Genomic DNA, 17,137 nt, shown 5'->3' on the forward strand with positions numbered 1-17,137 from the left:
ATTATTTACTAAATGGAATAAAAGATAAATTAATTATAACGTTACAGTTTTGCTTAAGGACAAATTTAGAATTTTAATTTTTTCCTTTACAAATAAGTGTCATATACAACTATGAAACTGCCTGAACACAAGATTCGGAAGTTTATTTTACTAATGAACTGAATATTATAATTTTTTAAGGGATAAATTGATAGCAAATAAAAATTCATGCCAGTGACGCATATTTAATATATATATATATAATATATATATATATATATATATATATATATATATATATATATATATATATATATAATATACTGTTGTCTAGACACAATTATATTTATGGACTTGTATCTGAACAATAGTTAATTTCCTGATTGTATCATTGTACAAACAATGCAAATTAATGCTGATGTCTATAGCTAATAAAACATGTTAAACATCCAAAAAATTCTGTTTTTACTTACTTGTATATTGTGTGCCCATTTTTGTACTAATTTCTTCTCACTGCATTTCTTTTAAATCATTTCTTCGATAATTATTTTGCGTTATGTCCCATAAAATCGGTCTTGCTTTAACTAACTCTATTAATATTTGTTCGGCTTCACTAGACCAAATGTCCATTTTTGGTGGCATATTAAAAATCACATTTAAGTTGAACACAAAATAAGATAGTGGAGCAGTACACTTTTTTTTTAATATGTCATGAATTCTCCAGGAGATTATGTTTCTCTCAGGATACAAAAATTTTTGCAACTCAAAACTTGTAGTGGTGCAATCAAAGACACCGGCATTTAAAAAAAAAGTCAGCTTTCAAATATATAACTATATAATTGTAATCACTTGGCTCTTAAGACAATACGTAAACAAAGCATGACCACGAGACGATTAGGTTATAACGTGCGAAGCAGACGAAGCAGTACGCAGTTTAAGTTAGGTTATAATTTAGACTTGTGATTCTCGCAATCTTATTGGCTACTGTTACAACCTCAAGCTTGAAAAATAGACTCGGTTCTAAATTGTAACCTGCAACCTAACCGGCAAACTGCTTCTCTGTGATTGGTTGATTTCCAACATTCAACAGTAACCCCAACCGCAACCGAGCTCGCAACCTGTAGTGTGATTACGGCTTTAGAGACGTGGAATCCCTTAGGCGTAGTTGGCGTTATCTCCGCGTTCAATTTTCCCATAGTGGTAAATATAATTCTTAGAGAATCTTGCGATCACTCCTCGCCTTCAGAGCTTGTAATTCACCGATTCGTCGTGTCTTAAGGTATACGGCTGGAACAGTGCTATCGCTTTGGTTTGTGGTAACACCATCGTCTGGAAAGAGGCGTCAAGTACACCTCTAGTAGCTATCGCGACCACCAGGATAATGGCGAGTGTCTTGGAACGTAATGGTATCCCAGGCAGTGACAGTGTGCGATACAGCAACTGCAACGCCAAGACCATTTTTTACGAAGGCCTTTCGCCAAACGGCATTCGAGAGCATCCACAACCTGGTCCACCCAAGAATTAAAGCAACGGCTAAGCTCATATCTCAGAGATTTGTTTAGCAGTCAATAAATATCAACTACCAAAATTGAGCTCGTGCATGCGTACCGTGCCAGCGATCCAAGATTACGCGGCATGTGGTAGCGCGCGTCGGAAAGTTTTCTGCACCATCCAGGAGATTTGAACATATCCACATAGATATAATTTTGTTGTCAAGCTCCAAAGGAAAGAGATACTGCCTCACGTGTGTCGACCGTTTCACATGATGGCCAGAGGCATTTCCGCTGGAAGACCAAGAAGCGGAGACGGTTGCTAGAGCAATTTACGAAGGATGGATTTGCCGATTTGAAACATCTCTCCGAGTTACCACTAATCAGGGACGTCAATTTGAGTCCCATTTCTTTCGGCAGTTAAGCGAGCTGACGGGAACAGCACACCTAAGAACAACAGCATACCATCCGCAATTAAATGGTATTGTAGAAAGATTTCATCGTCAACTTAAAGCGACGGTAAAGTGTCATGCGAGCAGCCGCCAAGTGCTGCCGACCGTTCTGCTAAGTGTACAAGCGGCCTGGAAAGAGGATCTGCAAGCGACAGCAGCAAAACTTGTTTACGGACAGTCTTCGTCTTCCGAGGCAATTTCTGACGCAACGGCCAATGGAGAATTCAGGCGCTAATTTTATAAAGGAATTGCGCCACCGTTTTGACGATCTGCGCTCGATCGATGAAACCCGCCATGCATGGGGAACGATGTCCATTCGTATTCAAGGACTTGGAGACAGTCGACCAGGTGTTCGTCCGACACGACGGATTAAAAACAATGCTACAACCACCATATGATGGCCCGTTCGTGATCGTGAGACATGATGACAAGAATTTCATCATACGCGTGCACGGGAAAAATATAACGGTTTTGATAGACCGTGTTAAACCAGCATATCTGCTTTCAGATTCGTTAACAGATGCTGGCAAAACACAACCAGGAGAAACACAAGGACGCAGCCAAGACAATACGCGAAGCATTCGTCAAGAGCAAGGCAAGAATGCGCCAACTCCCAAGGACCAAGGAGAAATAGTGACGAGAGCCAGACGCAAGGTTTGCTTCCCGGACCGATTCCAGGCGGGCCTCAAATAACAATAAAATTATCCAAACATATATCTGTTGTATATGATAAAATGCCAAATATTTATAAATGTAAAAAGATTCGAAACGCGTATTATTATAAGTATCATTAACATGCACGTACGCAATTTGCTTATTTTACATAGTCATATTTTACATGGTACATCTGCTTCTTTTATTCATTTTTTTTTTCTTGTATTCATTGTAAGTCTAGAATATTTATCGTACTGCTGGTGCATTACTGGCAGGAGGGTCATGTGGCAAACAATTGCCACGATCCTAACACACATAAAAGAAAGAAAAAATTTTAACTTAACCGGGCGTATTGCTTCCATATGTTAACCATAGAATTTCTAGTATTTGGTACTAATAAAATCTCTTTTATTGTTAAGGCACGTTTTAACCCGCTCAATATGCAATGGTTAAGAGGTAAAATGGTTTGCCCGGATAAGACATGTTCCTAGATCTTTTCTGACTACGAACATGAACACGTCCCCGCCACGCACTTAATTTTGATATCGATAAATTTCTCCCTTGTTATATTTGATAACTTGAAGTAAAGATTATATTTATACACACATCAACTGTTTATTTTATCCACCTCCGTGCATCACTACACATCATTACTCTAAATAATAAAAGAAATTTTTTTTTTAACTAAAAAAGACGGGCCTCGGCTGAAATTTGTATTGGCCTAAGTTTGAAAACCAATGTATGCCTTAGATAAAACAGCGTGACACTTCAAAGTTGGGTCAAGATGGGTGTCCTACTTGGGCCTCAAATAAAATAAGAAAAATTAACTTGGCCCTGATTACAAGCTAGGACTAGCCTAGGAAGAATTTCCACACAGATTCCAACATTACAGCAATATATTGCTGCAATATTTTTGTGCTGTACGAGTTTGGAGGTCATTCATTGTTAGAATAACTTTGACAACATGTCAAGGTCATTGGAGCTGCTTCCTCTAAAGTAAATAATTATCATTACCAAAGGACTTTAGAATCTCCTTAATCTATATTTACTGTTTCGCATAAAAGATTTTATTTCACTAATTACGCAATTTCTAGCAAGTGGCACAATTGACCACAATGTAACACAATAAATCATTTTATCCTCGTTATTTGTTAATATTAAACAAAGATGAAATGATTCATGTTGCATTGTGTCCTTCTGTGTTTCTTGCTGGAAAACGCTCTCATTTAATAAACAATACGTCTTAAGAAACAAGAAGATCTTCTTTACAATTTGTTCGTTAACAGAAACATGCAGTGATATAGTTTTCACAGATGAGGTTAATAGATATAATGTCCGAATTCATAATCGTTTTTCAGATCTCAAGATCAGTTTGTTTTTATTTTGTACATACTACGTTTAGCCGTACGCAAGACAAAGTCAGATTTGAGATCTGAAAACAAGTAATAATAAAAAAATTATTTCAGATGCTTATCTGCATTTGTAAAAATCAGTAAAAAAATTATAATTTTATAGAGGAGAAGAGGGTATTATGGCTATTGTCGACAATATGGCTACCCCTATTATTTCCATTATTAGGTGACGTATTCTAATAATTTTTTATGAAGTTATTTGTTTAGTAGCCCGTCGTTTTTTAGTAATGCTAATATGCCAATACATAATGACTGATAATTGTTATAAGGTATTTTTACTTTTGAGCACTTTTAAACTTTTTCAAGTTTTACATACACTTTCTCATTATTCTTAAACTTGAGTGTATTATAACACGAAGGTTAATACACTCGAGTGTTTTTTTGTTACTTAAATTTTTGGCCGTATACATTTCGAGTTATACAAAGTTAAAACAATAACATAGAATTTTGTCAATATGATTTTTTAAGCAAAATTTTTATATCGAAATATTTCTTTGATAAATCGATTGTCATTCTAAAGAGCGGTGTTTAGAAACATTAGAGACATCACTTTATACTTATTGTTTAATGTTAAACAGGGATAAAATAATATTTTTAATGAAATTTTTAATGGTATGTCTAAAGCTTCTGAACGTAGAAAAATTCTAAATCAGGAAAATTCTATACAATGAAAAATTAAAAATATATAATTTTGTAACAAGGTACTGTGTTTCTCTTAAACTAAACTGATTTTTTTTAATTATTTTTATGGATAGCCATATTACTATCACTTTTTTTCTTTCACCAATTATGCAGTCCATTAAATTTTTATAAATCACGTCTTAAATAATAAATATTTCATTACTTTGAGTCTAGAATCTGTCAAACAACACTCTGACAAATGTAATTGTTCAAGTTTCAAGAGAAAATATTAATTATGAACAAAATTATTCAATAAGATAAAAATAGGTGCCATATTACCCTCTTCTCTATATATTAATATAAATAATATGGTTTAGTTATACATAGTTCATCTTTTCGATAATATATATTTACTTAATCTATCAGTTATATACACATATTAATATAAAGTGTTCACAGATCATCACGAGGGATCCAGTTTGCATCAATCATGGAGGTTAAGCAACGTACATCGGCGTTGCGACTTGGATGGGTGACCGCTTGGAAATTTCTGAGAAAAAGTTTCCGATTTTTTTTTGCAAAAAATGTTTTTTAAAATGTTATTAAAATATTGTTTTGCTCATTGGAATTATGTGGTGTAATAATGTAATATATTTATGCGGATATTCCTTAAATATCTTAAAATGGTTCTGAAATGCGTATGTATATCCCGAGGATTGCAAATGGACATCTTTAGGACTCCCGATGGGATGTCCACAAGATATCCATAGGCAAGAATGAGGCGCTCATTTGCTAGTCCACAGGACGTCCTGTGGACGTCCCGGGATTATGACAGGTAATCCCCAGGATATCCCGCTCGTCCCGACGAGTCGTCCTTAGGACGTTCCGTGGACGTCTCTGTGTTATTAGAGGAGAAACACCTATGAATTCGAATCGAAATCTGCTTGAGCACCACTCGATTGTCCACGTCGCTAATTAGCAATCTATAGAAAAAAATTGCGCTGTGAGTGGCTGTGGTCAATAGCTGGACAGTTACTCTGCTTTCTTCTATTCCCTTCTTGCTCATTTTCATATAATTGAGATGACACCAATAATTTTCCAAACACTATTTACTAAAGTAGAAAATAATATTCTTCCCCTATTAAGTTTAGACTCAGAAATACATGCATTTACAAAAGAACTATTATAATTTAAGGGAACTATTACTATTACTATATCACGAGTGAAAAAAATGAAATAAAATCATAAGAAAATCGCAAAAAATATAAATTATGATCTAATTCAATAACGCAACTACCTACTTTGCAGGCTCGTGAGTAACTTTCAATAGCCAAGGGATTGCATCTACCGTGTATGTTCGACTGTGATTCTTATATTCGAATTGCGCGATATGGGGAATACCCTACTATCCTCTTTTGTTCCACTTTCTTCTAATAAAAATTTACGAAAATAAATGAATGAAGACAAAAATTATTTTCAGCAAAGTAATAAATAAACAGTTTATAACTCTGCGTATTTTCTAACTCTATTTTTATTTCTTATTTCAAAGAAATAAGGATTTCTAAAAGCATGATATTGATTAACCTTGTAAAGAATAATCAATTATTTAAATTATAATAAATTCTATCCTTAACCTTTTAAAAATGTTATAAATTTTTATTAGTAAAAATTCAGAAAAAGAAATTTTTTTTTTAATAAGATATTTCAGTATCAAAGTGATTTTGTTTTATTATAATTTTATACAAGAGAGGAAAATCATGTTATTATATGCTTATATTAAAGTTTGCAATACCGACATAGATCTTTTAATGTACCCCCCTTTTTCCCTTCCATATTTCTCAGAAACTAAACAATAAACCACATTAACAGATATTAATAGAAACACGATCTGCTTAGGTAATTAAAGAAATAAAAATTTATAGAGCATACATTCATATCTTTTTTCTATAAGATATAATAGAAATTTTTCAGAAATAAGAATAAAATTTACACAATACGAGTATATTCAAAACGCTATTATGAAAACTGCTATATCCTTAATAGATACATTGTGTTTCAAAAATGTTATTTTTAGTTTTTTATTTAAGAAATACAATTCAAAACAAAACATTATGTCGATATTCATTCATTTTAAGTTTTCAGCTTAATGTTCTACAATAATTTATCAAATTCTAAATAATTAATAAAATTGATATTTTATTAGCTGAAATAAATTATCAGGATTTTATAAACCGAGAAATCGTTAAAGTTTTTTTAATCATATTCTCTTTTATTTTTCAAAACACAATACAGAATTATTCTTTGTGTATTTTATCAAAATTAATTTAAAAAATATGTTATTCAAACAAATATTTTGACAAATATTTTTTAATTTTTTTTCATACCTTGGATGTGAGAACGTGTTGGAGCAAATAACTAGAAATTTATATAAGTTTTTGTGAATATGTAAAATGTTTTACTCGTACACTTTTCACGTCTAAACCGTATTGCGACTAATAGAGTTCTCATTCTCGTTTTCTAAACATCACCTCGATATGATCAACACACTTGTCCTACAAATATTTAAATTTCCTTTGTAACGCTGGTACGAACAAATGGCTACTTATTTTCCTGCCATGTATCATGTTTTCTCTCTTGTCCTATTGTCGCGTCTACCATCTTTCTCGAATTTCTCAATTTCTACAAAACATATTTTTCGAATATTTGTTATTGCTGTTAATTTTAATTTTTTGGTCGGTTTTGTGACGATTCAATTACCACAATATCTCTTTAATATCTCTTTTAATAGATTTTTCAAATATTATCTGCGACTTTTTGTAACAGCCATTATTTAATACAATTTTAATTCTAATAAATTTGTTAAGAATAATTAATTTAGAGATAGTGTAATTTATAGTGTAATTTATATTTAACATAATTTACGTATATTTTATAATTTAAAAATGTATTTTTAAATTATAACTTATTTTATTGTTAAATATTAATTAATAGTACATTGCAATATTAGTTTTCACAATGTTTTTTTCCTTTAGCTATACAGTATACAGGTTCTAATTTTATGTATGTTATGGCTTTCACGGTCTTATGCTCAATTCAAAGGATTATTCTTGTATCTTTTCCCAAGTTTATTTAAATACAATTAAGACTAATCGTAATTGGCTTTTGAAAATATACAGAATGTTCCGTAATTATTGCTATTACTTTCAACCAGAGTCGATTATAATCAATTCATTTCCTTTAAGCAAGATTTCCCTTGAGTAAATTCTTTACTGTGTGGACACCATCTTTTTCCATTTTCAAATATTTAATTTAGACTATTTCTCCGTTTCCAAATTAAAATTATTATATTACAATCAAAATTTATTTTTTAAATTATAAAATAAGAATTGTCTGTTTCTCCAGAAAAAGAATTTGTTGAAGAATATCTATAGCTATAGTAACATTTCTTTTATAATATATTTTATTTCCTATCCAAATTAATCAAAATAAATGTCCGTTTTATCATTAACCCATTAAAGTCTATAGCTAGACCAGCAGAAATGACCAAAAAATGACAATTATAAATAGAACCGGGCGTAAAAATTGACTGCACAGGAAACTGATAGTGCCAATCGATTGTGCTAATTCGATTCATAAACCCCATAACATTTTGATAACAATACTCGTGAAAGCTTTAATAAAGACATTATTTTTTTCCATAAACAAAACTAATTTAGAAAAAGTAATTTTATTAGTAATTTTTCCAGTAAAATCGATTAGCACAATCAATTTTCCTGAACAGTCAATTTTTAATAATTTTTTAATAATTAGTTAAAAACTGATTTTTGCAACCTGCTTTTTATGTCAATAATACTTTTTTCCGCTCCAGTCCTATTTCCAAATGTTATTTTTTTAGCTGTTTGATAGTCTGATTATGGCTAGGTTCCAGTTTTAATCATTTATATAGTTTACTCTTCTTTTGCATAAAATAATAACAATTAAAAAAAATATATAAGCTTTTTTAGTAATTTATTCCGCAAAATTGATTGGCAGTTTTTTTGTACAATCAAGTTTTAATAAATTGTAACAGTTAGTTGCAAAATTGATTTTTGCAACATGTTTTGTATGTCAATAATGATTTCTTACACTCAAATCTTATTTCTAATTGTTATTTTTTGACTATCTTTGATGATCTAGCCATGGACTTTAACGGATTAATTAGATCAGTGCATTTAACGTGCGAGAAGGAATGTCTCTGTCCTTTCAATGATTCTCGATTTTCGTACAAAAAGGCAGAGTTTCGTAAAATGTATGATACATAAGATGTATCATTTTTATTCTTTTTAATGTTCAGTGACCAACTACCCACGCAACACAAGGACGTCGCGGTCGGACATGTCTTGACGTCCAGATGACATACCAATTGTGTCTTGTAGACGTCCTTCGGACGTACAATGTACCGCCTTCTGGCGTCAAATGGACGTCATTAGGACGTCTCAGCAGGACATAAAAAGAACTTTTATGAACGTTGTTTGGACATTATTTTATATTGCGCGATTAGGACTTTATTTAGTAAAAAATGATATTTATTAGTAAAAGTAGTATTAACCCTGCCGAAAATGTGCGATTAAAACCGATTTAAAAAAAAGTAATCCGAATCGATCGAGATTTCTGCACCGAAAATATGGTGTTAAGACAGATTGAAAATATTATAAAATCGGAACCTAGATAGATCTATTAACAGGGAGTACAGACTCCCCTCTTGGAAACAGAGGGGACGACTTTTTCAACGCCGCCTGGCTCTGGACCCGGAGACAGTGAACTAAAATGGGTCACGTGACCAATAGTGGGGAGTAGCCGCCATATAGAAATCTATGCGCGCGCGCGCACATAGCTATATGCATATAGCATATACTAAAACCTAAATTCTTGAGTGATTGTATTAAATTTTGTTGTTATTAATATTATTTAAATTGCATTGAGAAACACCCTATACAAAAGTTTTCAGACTTAATAAGGAGCCAGAAAACACTTTTGTAAGTTATTTTTCTGCACAATTTTAAATAATGAAAATAATAACAGAAATTATTAACATCACTCAAGAATGTACAACATTAACATATTTTTCCTTGTATACCCCGTTGATTGGGTATATTAAAAAAATGCAATGTAACATATTTCCCCGTCCCACTTAGCAGACTGCAGACTGTCGGATATAGAAATATTAAATATCCGGTGTGGTTAAAAAATATGATGCAAAGCACTTTAAGTGCACCACGGCATCAATCTCATACATCACCATTCACGCATAACAAAAAATAATTAATACAAATAATGTTTAACATACATTGACATACGTACATACATACATACATACATACATTGAACAATACTTAACAATTAATATCAAATCTTATACATCACCATTCACGCATGACAAAAAATAATTAATACAAATAATGTTTAACATACATTGACATACGTACATACATACATACATACATTGAACAATACTTAACAATTAATATCAAATCTTATACATCACCATTCACGCATAACAAAAAATAATTAATACAAATAAAGCATATACATAACATACATCGATTTACATACATACATACAATAACATATATTGAACAATATTTGACAATGCATTAAAAAAAAAAATATATATATATATATATATATATATATATGCATACATACACACACATACAACTTAAAAATACTTTACAATACATTTAAAAACATACATACTATTTTTCACTCATAAAACAAATATAATATTTTGATACAACGCAATTCATTGCAGGGTAATCTAACTCCACCGAGGAAGATATTCTCAGTTCGAATAATACCTCACCTCTTAGGGCAAAAGTAGATTTTCATCATACACACTCCTAAATGTCTTCTCAGATGCGACTTGTCTCTCTTTCGATAAGACGCCGATCTTTCTTCTGATCTCATCTCCACCTCCTCCGACCTGAAGGCATGTCTTCCTTTTGAGAAAACATGACTTCTTCAGGACAGATGATCCAGAATAGAAGAATCCTACCTACACCATTCATTAAACTGTCCATTCACACTTCACACTTACAGTAACAATCTTTTATACATAATACATTATTTTTTTTTTACCTAAATGTCTTCTTTAATATATATTTTTTTTGATACTTATATATTTCGCGCGCTTTCCTTATTTCCATAATACCCTTGACATGTAATTCAGAATCCAAATCGTTGTTTGATATCAATGAATTTTTTTTTTTACACCACCATATTAATGTTTTAATTGAAATTATGCGTACTGTGACTTTAAATATATTATAATGATGCTCTATACACATATGCCAATTTGTATCTACATTCCAAGTTTCAAAATGCTCTAATAATACTTTTAAAATATTACAACGATGAGATCGCGTGTCTAACAATTTAATAATCCTTCTTACTATTTGTTTTGCAAATACTGAAAATTCATTACTTTTTAAACTATCATTACATTCTTCACAATAATTAAGTTCTTTGACAATGACGGTAATAACTTCATCTAAATAATTTGGTAAAAATTCCGTACTTGATTCTTCGCTAACAACAACAGTAGTAAACATTTCATGTGGTTCGTTATCATCACTAACTTCAACATTTGAAAGATTATCTTCCAAATACTCTTCCAGGGAAAATAACATAAAGGAATCTTGGCTAGCTTCACAATTACCGCCAACAATAGATACCGATTTCATGTTACTCACTAGAAGTGTAATGAAAAAATCTTCAAATTGTTTAGGTGTTGGATTTGTATTACGAACCGCATGACTTCTAATTTGACCGAAAAAGTTCTCAATTGGATCCTGATTACAATAACGCGTTTTAAAAGATGTAAATTCGTACTTAGAATGAATTATTTTCCAAATTTTTTCGAAACCGTCTATAGTTAATAACCAATTTTTTAAACTAGGCACTGATTTTATAGAAGTTCGCGTGTTACTTTGTCAACGTAAGACAAATTTCTGAGCATACTTTTTGCATTCGTCCAAAACACATAATGTACACTGTTCTCTACCACTGGAGATCGCAAATCGTTGTCTTTTACCTCACTACTGTTCACGGAGTCAAATAAATCATTAAAAAAATTTACTACCTCTGCTGTTGCGATTCCTTCTTCCATATCAATTTTTACCTCATTATTATCAATCTGCACGGCACCTACAAAAAACAAATTATTGATGTGAACAGATCCATCTTATTATGATGCTTAAGATATATATCTATATTAAATAAAACTTACATCTTGATCTTGTAAGTGTCTTAATGCAGCTCGCAACCGTTCCACTCAGCACTTGCGTTGCATACTTAACACGCATTTTTTAAATTTTATCCTCAATAATATGTTCTTGCGTTATTTTTTTTTAACTGTGGACGTATTATATTTATCTTCTTATCTATTATCCATGCTGTCTTCACGATATCCCACGATGCTACACGTTGAAAACTGTTGCAGCTAATCGCTAGATCTTTGGTTAAGAAATTGTTTCTTATTCCTTTAATAAGATGAGGAGGATCGTATAAAGGAACAATCTCTACATTTCCAACTTCAAAAGTTTGAGCTGTAAATAATAATTTAAAAAATATATTTATACGTAATGTGCATAGAAATACCATTAATATAAATTATTTACTCTGTGTTCTTTTTTCTAAATTCCGTTTCATATCTGTTTGTAATAATAAGTGTTTAATAGCGGCTGTATTTGTAGCTCCTTGGTCACAGACTGTTGCAATTATGTGGAAACCTGCTTTGCTTATTTTATGTACGTGTTCTTTGATACATCTAATTAGTTGGGCTGTATTTGTCGTTTTCGAGCAAAAGTTGTAGGATATTGGCATTTTCCACCCCGTATTTAATCCACGCAACATAAATACCAAAGCATAATCTGCGACTTTGCTTGTGCGATTGTTGCCCCAATCTTCATAGCCATATATAATATCCCTTCGCACATCGTACATGACATTAGATTGTATAGATACTTCGTCCCATATTAAGATACAAACTTTATCCTTAATTGTCATTTTTTTGGATATATTTTCCAAATGTCGCAAAATCAAAGGGTTTAATCCAGGAGCTAAAGGAATCTTTTGAAGTACCAACTGTAATGTTTGTATTGACGAGATGTGTTGAAAAACATTTCGTAAGCAATTATAGCCACGCTTTCCCATCGTTTTGTATAAAGTTAGAGCTAAAGCTTTTTCTTTATTTTTGTATCGACGTCCCTAGAATATATTGTAAAGTAAAAATATATGTATGAACACAAATATTAGAAAAATATTTGTCTTCTATAAATGTAATACACATTATACACATGCATAACATTTCTGCCAAATTGTGTTAACCAAAAATGTGTATATATCATGATTAGTATAATCTAATGCAATAAATATATAAAATAACAAGAAGCATATTATTTCATGCAAAACCATACCAGAGGCAAAATACTGATTAATACATGAATGTACAACAACAAAAATTATTTCAAGCAGTATATGACATGAAAAAGTTTATTTCAATAAATAGATTAGCAAAAAGCATTCTATGAAAGTAAGTCAAAATACAACATTACGTACAATTAACTAATCAGAAATAAGAATGTGTGTGTGTGTGTGTGTGTGTGTGTACACACATATATATATTGTATAAATAAAATTCCAAAGTTTCAGTTTTCGGTATATCTTTATATTAACAAATTATAATTAGCAATCAGATGTGGTTTCTTCTACACTAAAAATATTAATATTCGTGCATGCGTAGACAGAATTTTCTCAAAAAAATGTGCTGAAAAATCACGCAAAGAAATAAAAGGTTATAATTACATAATGGAATATTGTGTTAACATATTATAAAATTAAAATATTTCATATTTGTAATATTTATTTTTTCTAATTTTATCTCCACTCAAGCATGAATGTATTATTTGAACAAATTTCAAAGTTAATAAATTGTGCCAGCAAAAGACATATCAAAATTTCATGCAAGGTATTATATAAGATGACGGAATATCACAAATATATAACAAAATTTGTTAACATGAAAACAGATTGACAATAGAAATCGAGCAGATACAAAACACCGATGGCAAGAAAAAAAAACCAAGTTACAGTTACAGTGAAACTCACTTCTTCTAGCATAACGGATTTCTGAATGTCGCCTGACATCCGTACCGTTTGCATTTCTTCCACGAAGTAATTATTACTTTTTTTGTTATCACATTTGTCATTCAATGATATTAATATTGATGGGACAAATGAGAACCTTGCTTTCCTAGAGGCATTGAGAGCCTTATTTTCCTAAAAATAAAAGCATAAATAAAAGAAATTTGTTGTATTATCAAATACAACAAATCTTCTTTTATTCTTTTTAAATACATTCTATATGTACAGAATCCTTCAAAATTCTGGAATATTACCTGAAATAATACTTACAATATACTTAGTATGTGATGTACTTAATGATAGATGAAGCACTTAATTACATTGCTTACTAAATTGCTAAAGAAAAATTTATAAGCACATATAAGCATGCATGCAGTGTACTACAATGAATTTTATACATGTAAATAAACATGCCGGAATAAAATTTTCACTATTACAAGTATATACTAAAAAAATATAATTTGATTATATTATTGTATCTATTTTTATATTTCTTGCGGGGATAAATGGCTCCTACATATATATTCATAACATTAAACATGTTATGAATATATAACAAATATACGAATACATTTAAAAAAAATATATTTATAAATATTTATCTAAAAATTATAAATTATAAATATATAAAGCAACTACTATATGTAAAATACTGTTATACATATATAAAGCACTACTTTAAGCATATATATTAAACAAATATATTATAAATAACATTTAAAAATAAAACTAATTTATATAAAAAGATATTTATATATATATGTACGAAAAATACTACCTTTTTAACCTCTTGTATAACCCGGAAAAAAATTTTTTAATATATATGGGCAAATGTTATATCTAATCATATATTATTATATATTAATATAATATATAATTATAGATATAACATTTGCCCATATATATTAAAATAATTAATTATATATATTTCCTATTTAATTATATGCCCAGATAGTACAGAGAATTAAAAAAGAATTTAAGCTTATGCCATCAATTTAGAATTTATTTTGAGATACAAAAAAAATTTTTGTTTGCATCTCAGAATAAATTCTGAATTGATATCAGAATTCTTTTTTTTTTATTTCTTTTTAAATCTCTATGCTATCTGTGCATGATCATGTAAATAAAAAAATTTTTCCCAGGAATAACTTTTTATTAATTAATGAGCATACCTCTGGTGCATGAGAAAAATTACGAGAAATCATCTCAAAGAATGTTTTTTGAACGCCGGACAAATTCGCAGTAACATCTTCCCAAGTTCTGCGACGACGTATATCCTTTCCCTTTTCTTTATATTTGGAAATGGTTTTGTTCCTTTTGGACAGCAGTTTTCTATAGCGTCGTACTTTGGCTCGAAGCTGGGTGATTCTTCTTGGAACAATGTCTTCAGTGATGTTCGTGTATTTTATTTTATCAATAAGTTGTACTTCTTCGGCTGTTGACGTTGATGCTACTGGCACAAAATCAGAATTGTCTTCAACATCATCCAAAGGTTGCAATGTAGCAATAGTACCATTATCAGTAAAACTGATATTGGCACCATCTGCCACATTTGCATTTAAAAACAATATTGGCATTGCATTGTCTTTGAGACATCGCTTCTGCCCATATGGTTTTATCATCTCTTCGGGGAAATGTAAAGTACAAAAATTCTTAATTTAGCTGTGACATTTTTCGGTGCATCTGTAACATAAAAAATTGTTTAAATTTTTAAATACAAAAAAATATTTAACATAATTTATTCAAGCAATTACTTACTTATCAAGTTGTCTAATCCGATTGTTTTTAACCAAGCCTGCATTTTAATATGTTGGGTAGGAAGTAGAGGTGGAGAACTATCGATAGTTGTAACCATCGATAGTTATCGATAATTTGCTACCAGACTATCGATAACTATCGATTACTATCGATAGTGCAAAATATGTGTTACGGCTTACGGCTTTTGCTTCTGCACACAGGATACGACAACGCTTGCCGCGCGGCAAAAAACAACGCGATCAACTTACAACTTTCTATCAATTTTTGCTGTTATGGAAAAGTTGCAAGTTGATTGGCTACTGCGTTGTCTTTTTCCGTGCGGCATACGTTGCTGCATTCTGTGTGCAGAAACCATTAAAATGAAAAATTCGATAATTTCTAATAGTTAGATACATTTAATAATTAGAAACTTGTTAAAGTAAATATTTATAAACTTAATTCTTAAAAATACAAAAATTTTCTTATATTTTTAAAGAAACGCAACACAATATGAGAAATAATAATTAAAAAATTGCTTATAAAAACAATCACTGATTTTTATTTTAAAAAATGAGCATCTGCCTGTATACTCTTTGACTTTTCATCAGCTCTTTCTTCTATAAATGAAAAAAGTGACTTTTTAAGTGATTTTTTAATTGGTTGTTTATTTGATTCCTGAGGTGCTGCTCTCATTAAAGTATGCATTTCTTTTTCAAGAAATATTCCTGCCTGATTTGCATTTTCTGCAACCTTGAAGCCTTCCTTTTTAAACCTAGGGTCTAGAATTGTAGATATCATAGGTATTGTTCTAGTTTCGTAAATAAACAGTCTCTTTTTTATGGATTCAATAAGGCCTGAACAAAATGTTTTTCCTTCTACTGTTGTTAGGCGTAAGAGAAGATTATCAAGATTGTTGTAAATTCCAAATGTGATTGGAATAATTAAAGAAATAGTTACATAAGATACTCCTGATACTTTAAATGTTGCCTCATCAAAACTATCTAGGCATTCTTCAATTTCACTCAAAATAACTATCTCTTCTGCAGATAACGGAGCAGGTGCTTTTTTTACTTTCAAAAGTGTGCGATTAAGGGGATCTTTAGTTTTTATTATTCTTCTGATCATGTTCAACGAACTATTCCAACGAGTAATAACTTCTTGCACCAATTTTAATGGATAAGTTGTATCGTTATGTTCATTTTTCTGCTCTTCATTAAATATTCCTGTTGTATGCGTACTATTTTTAAAAAATCGCACTATATTTTTACATTTATTTAAAATGTGTTTAATGCAATCTAACTTTAAATTTTCCTGCACTGCTAAATTCAATGTGTGTGCATAACACGGTGTATGATTTTTTTTCAAAATTTCGCACATTTTCACCATATTTTGTGCGTTATCCGTCACGATACAAGCTACTTTGTTACCAATGTTCCAATCATTAAAAATATCCTCCAATGTATCTGCTAAATTTTGAGCTGTATGATTTTTTAATAATTGTTTTGTTGATAACGACGCAGTTTTTAATTCAAAATTGTTATTTATGAACTGACAAGTTGCTGTCAAATAGGATTCTGTTGCTTGAGAAGTCCAACAATCCGTTGTAATT

At 30.7% G+C, this 17,137-nt stretch overlaps 1 protein-coding gene across 1 annotated transcript; it reads right to left on the bottom strand.

The window, feature by feature from the left end:
• Window positions 1-10,496: 10,496 nt before the first annotated feature.
• On the bottom strand, window positions 10,497-12,221 carry LOC120358165. The gene is made up of 2 exons (XM_039451133.1): window positions 11,876-12,221; window positions 10,497-11,793 (listed from the first exon to the last, which is right to left on the bottom strand). The coding sequence occupies exons 1-2, from the start codon at window positions 11,949-11,951 to the stop codon at window positions 11,555-11,557; spliced, it is 315 nt and encodes a 104-aa protein (XP_039307067.1). The 5' UTR covers window positions 11,952-12,221; the 3' UTR covers window positions 10,497-11,554.
• Between the last annotated feature and the right edge of the window lie 4,916 nt (window positions 12,222-17,137).

The sequence above is a fragment of the Solenopsis invicta genome, chromosome 1 (genome assembly GCF_016802725.1).
Source record: "Solenopsis invicta isolate M01_SB chromosome 1, UNIL_Sinv_3.0, whole genome shotgun sequence".
NCBI lineage: Eukaryota > Metazoa > Arthropoda > Insecta > Hymenoptera > Formicidae > Solenopsis > Solenopsis invicta.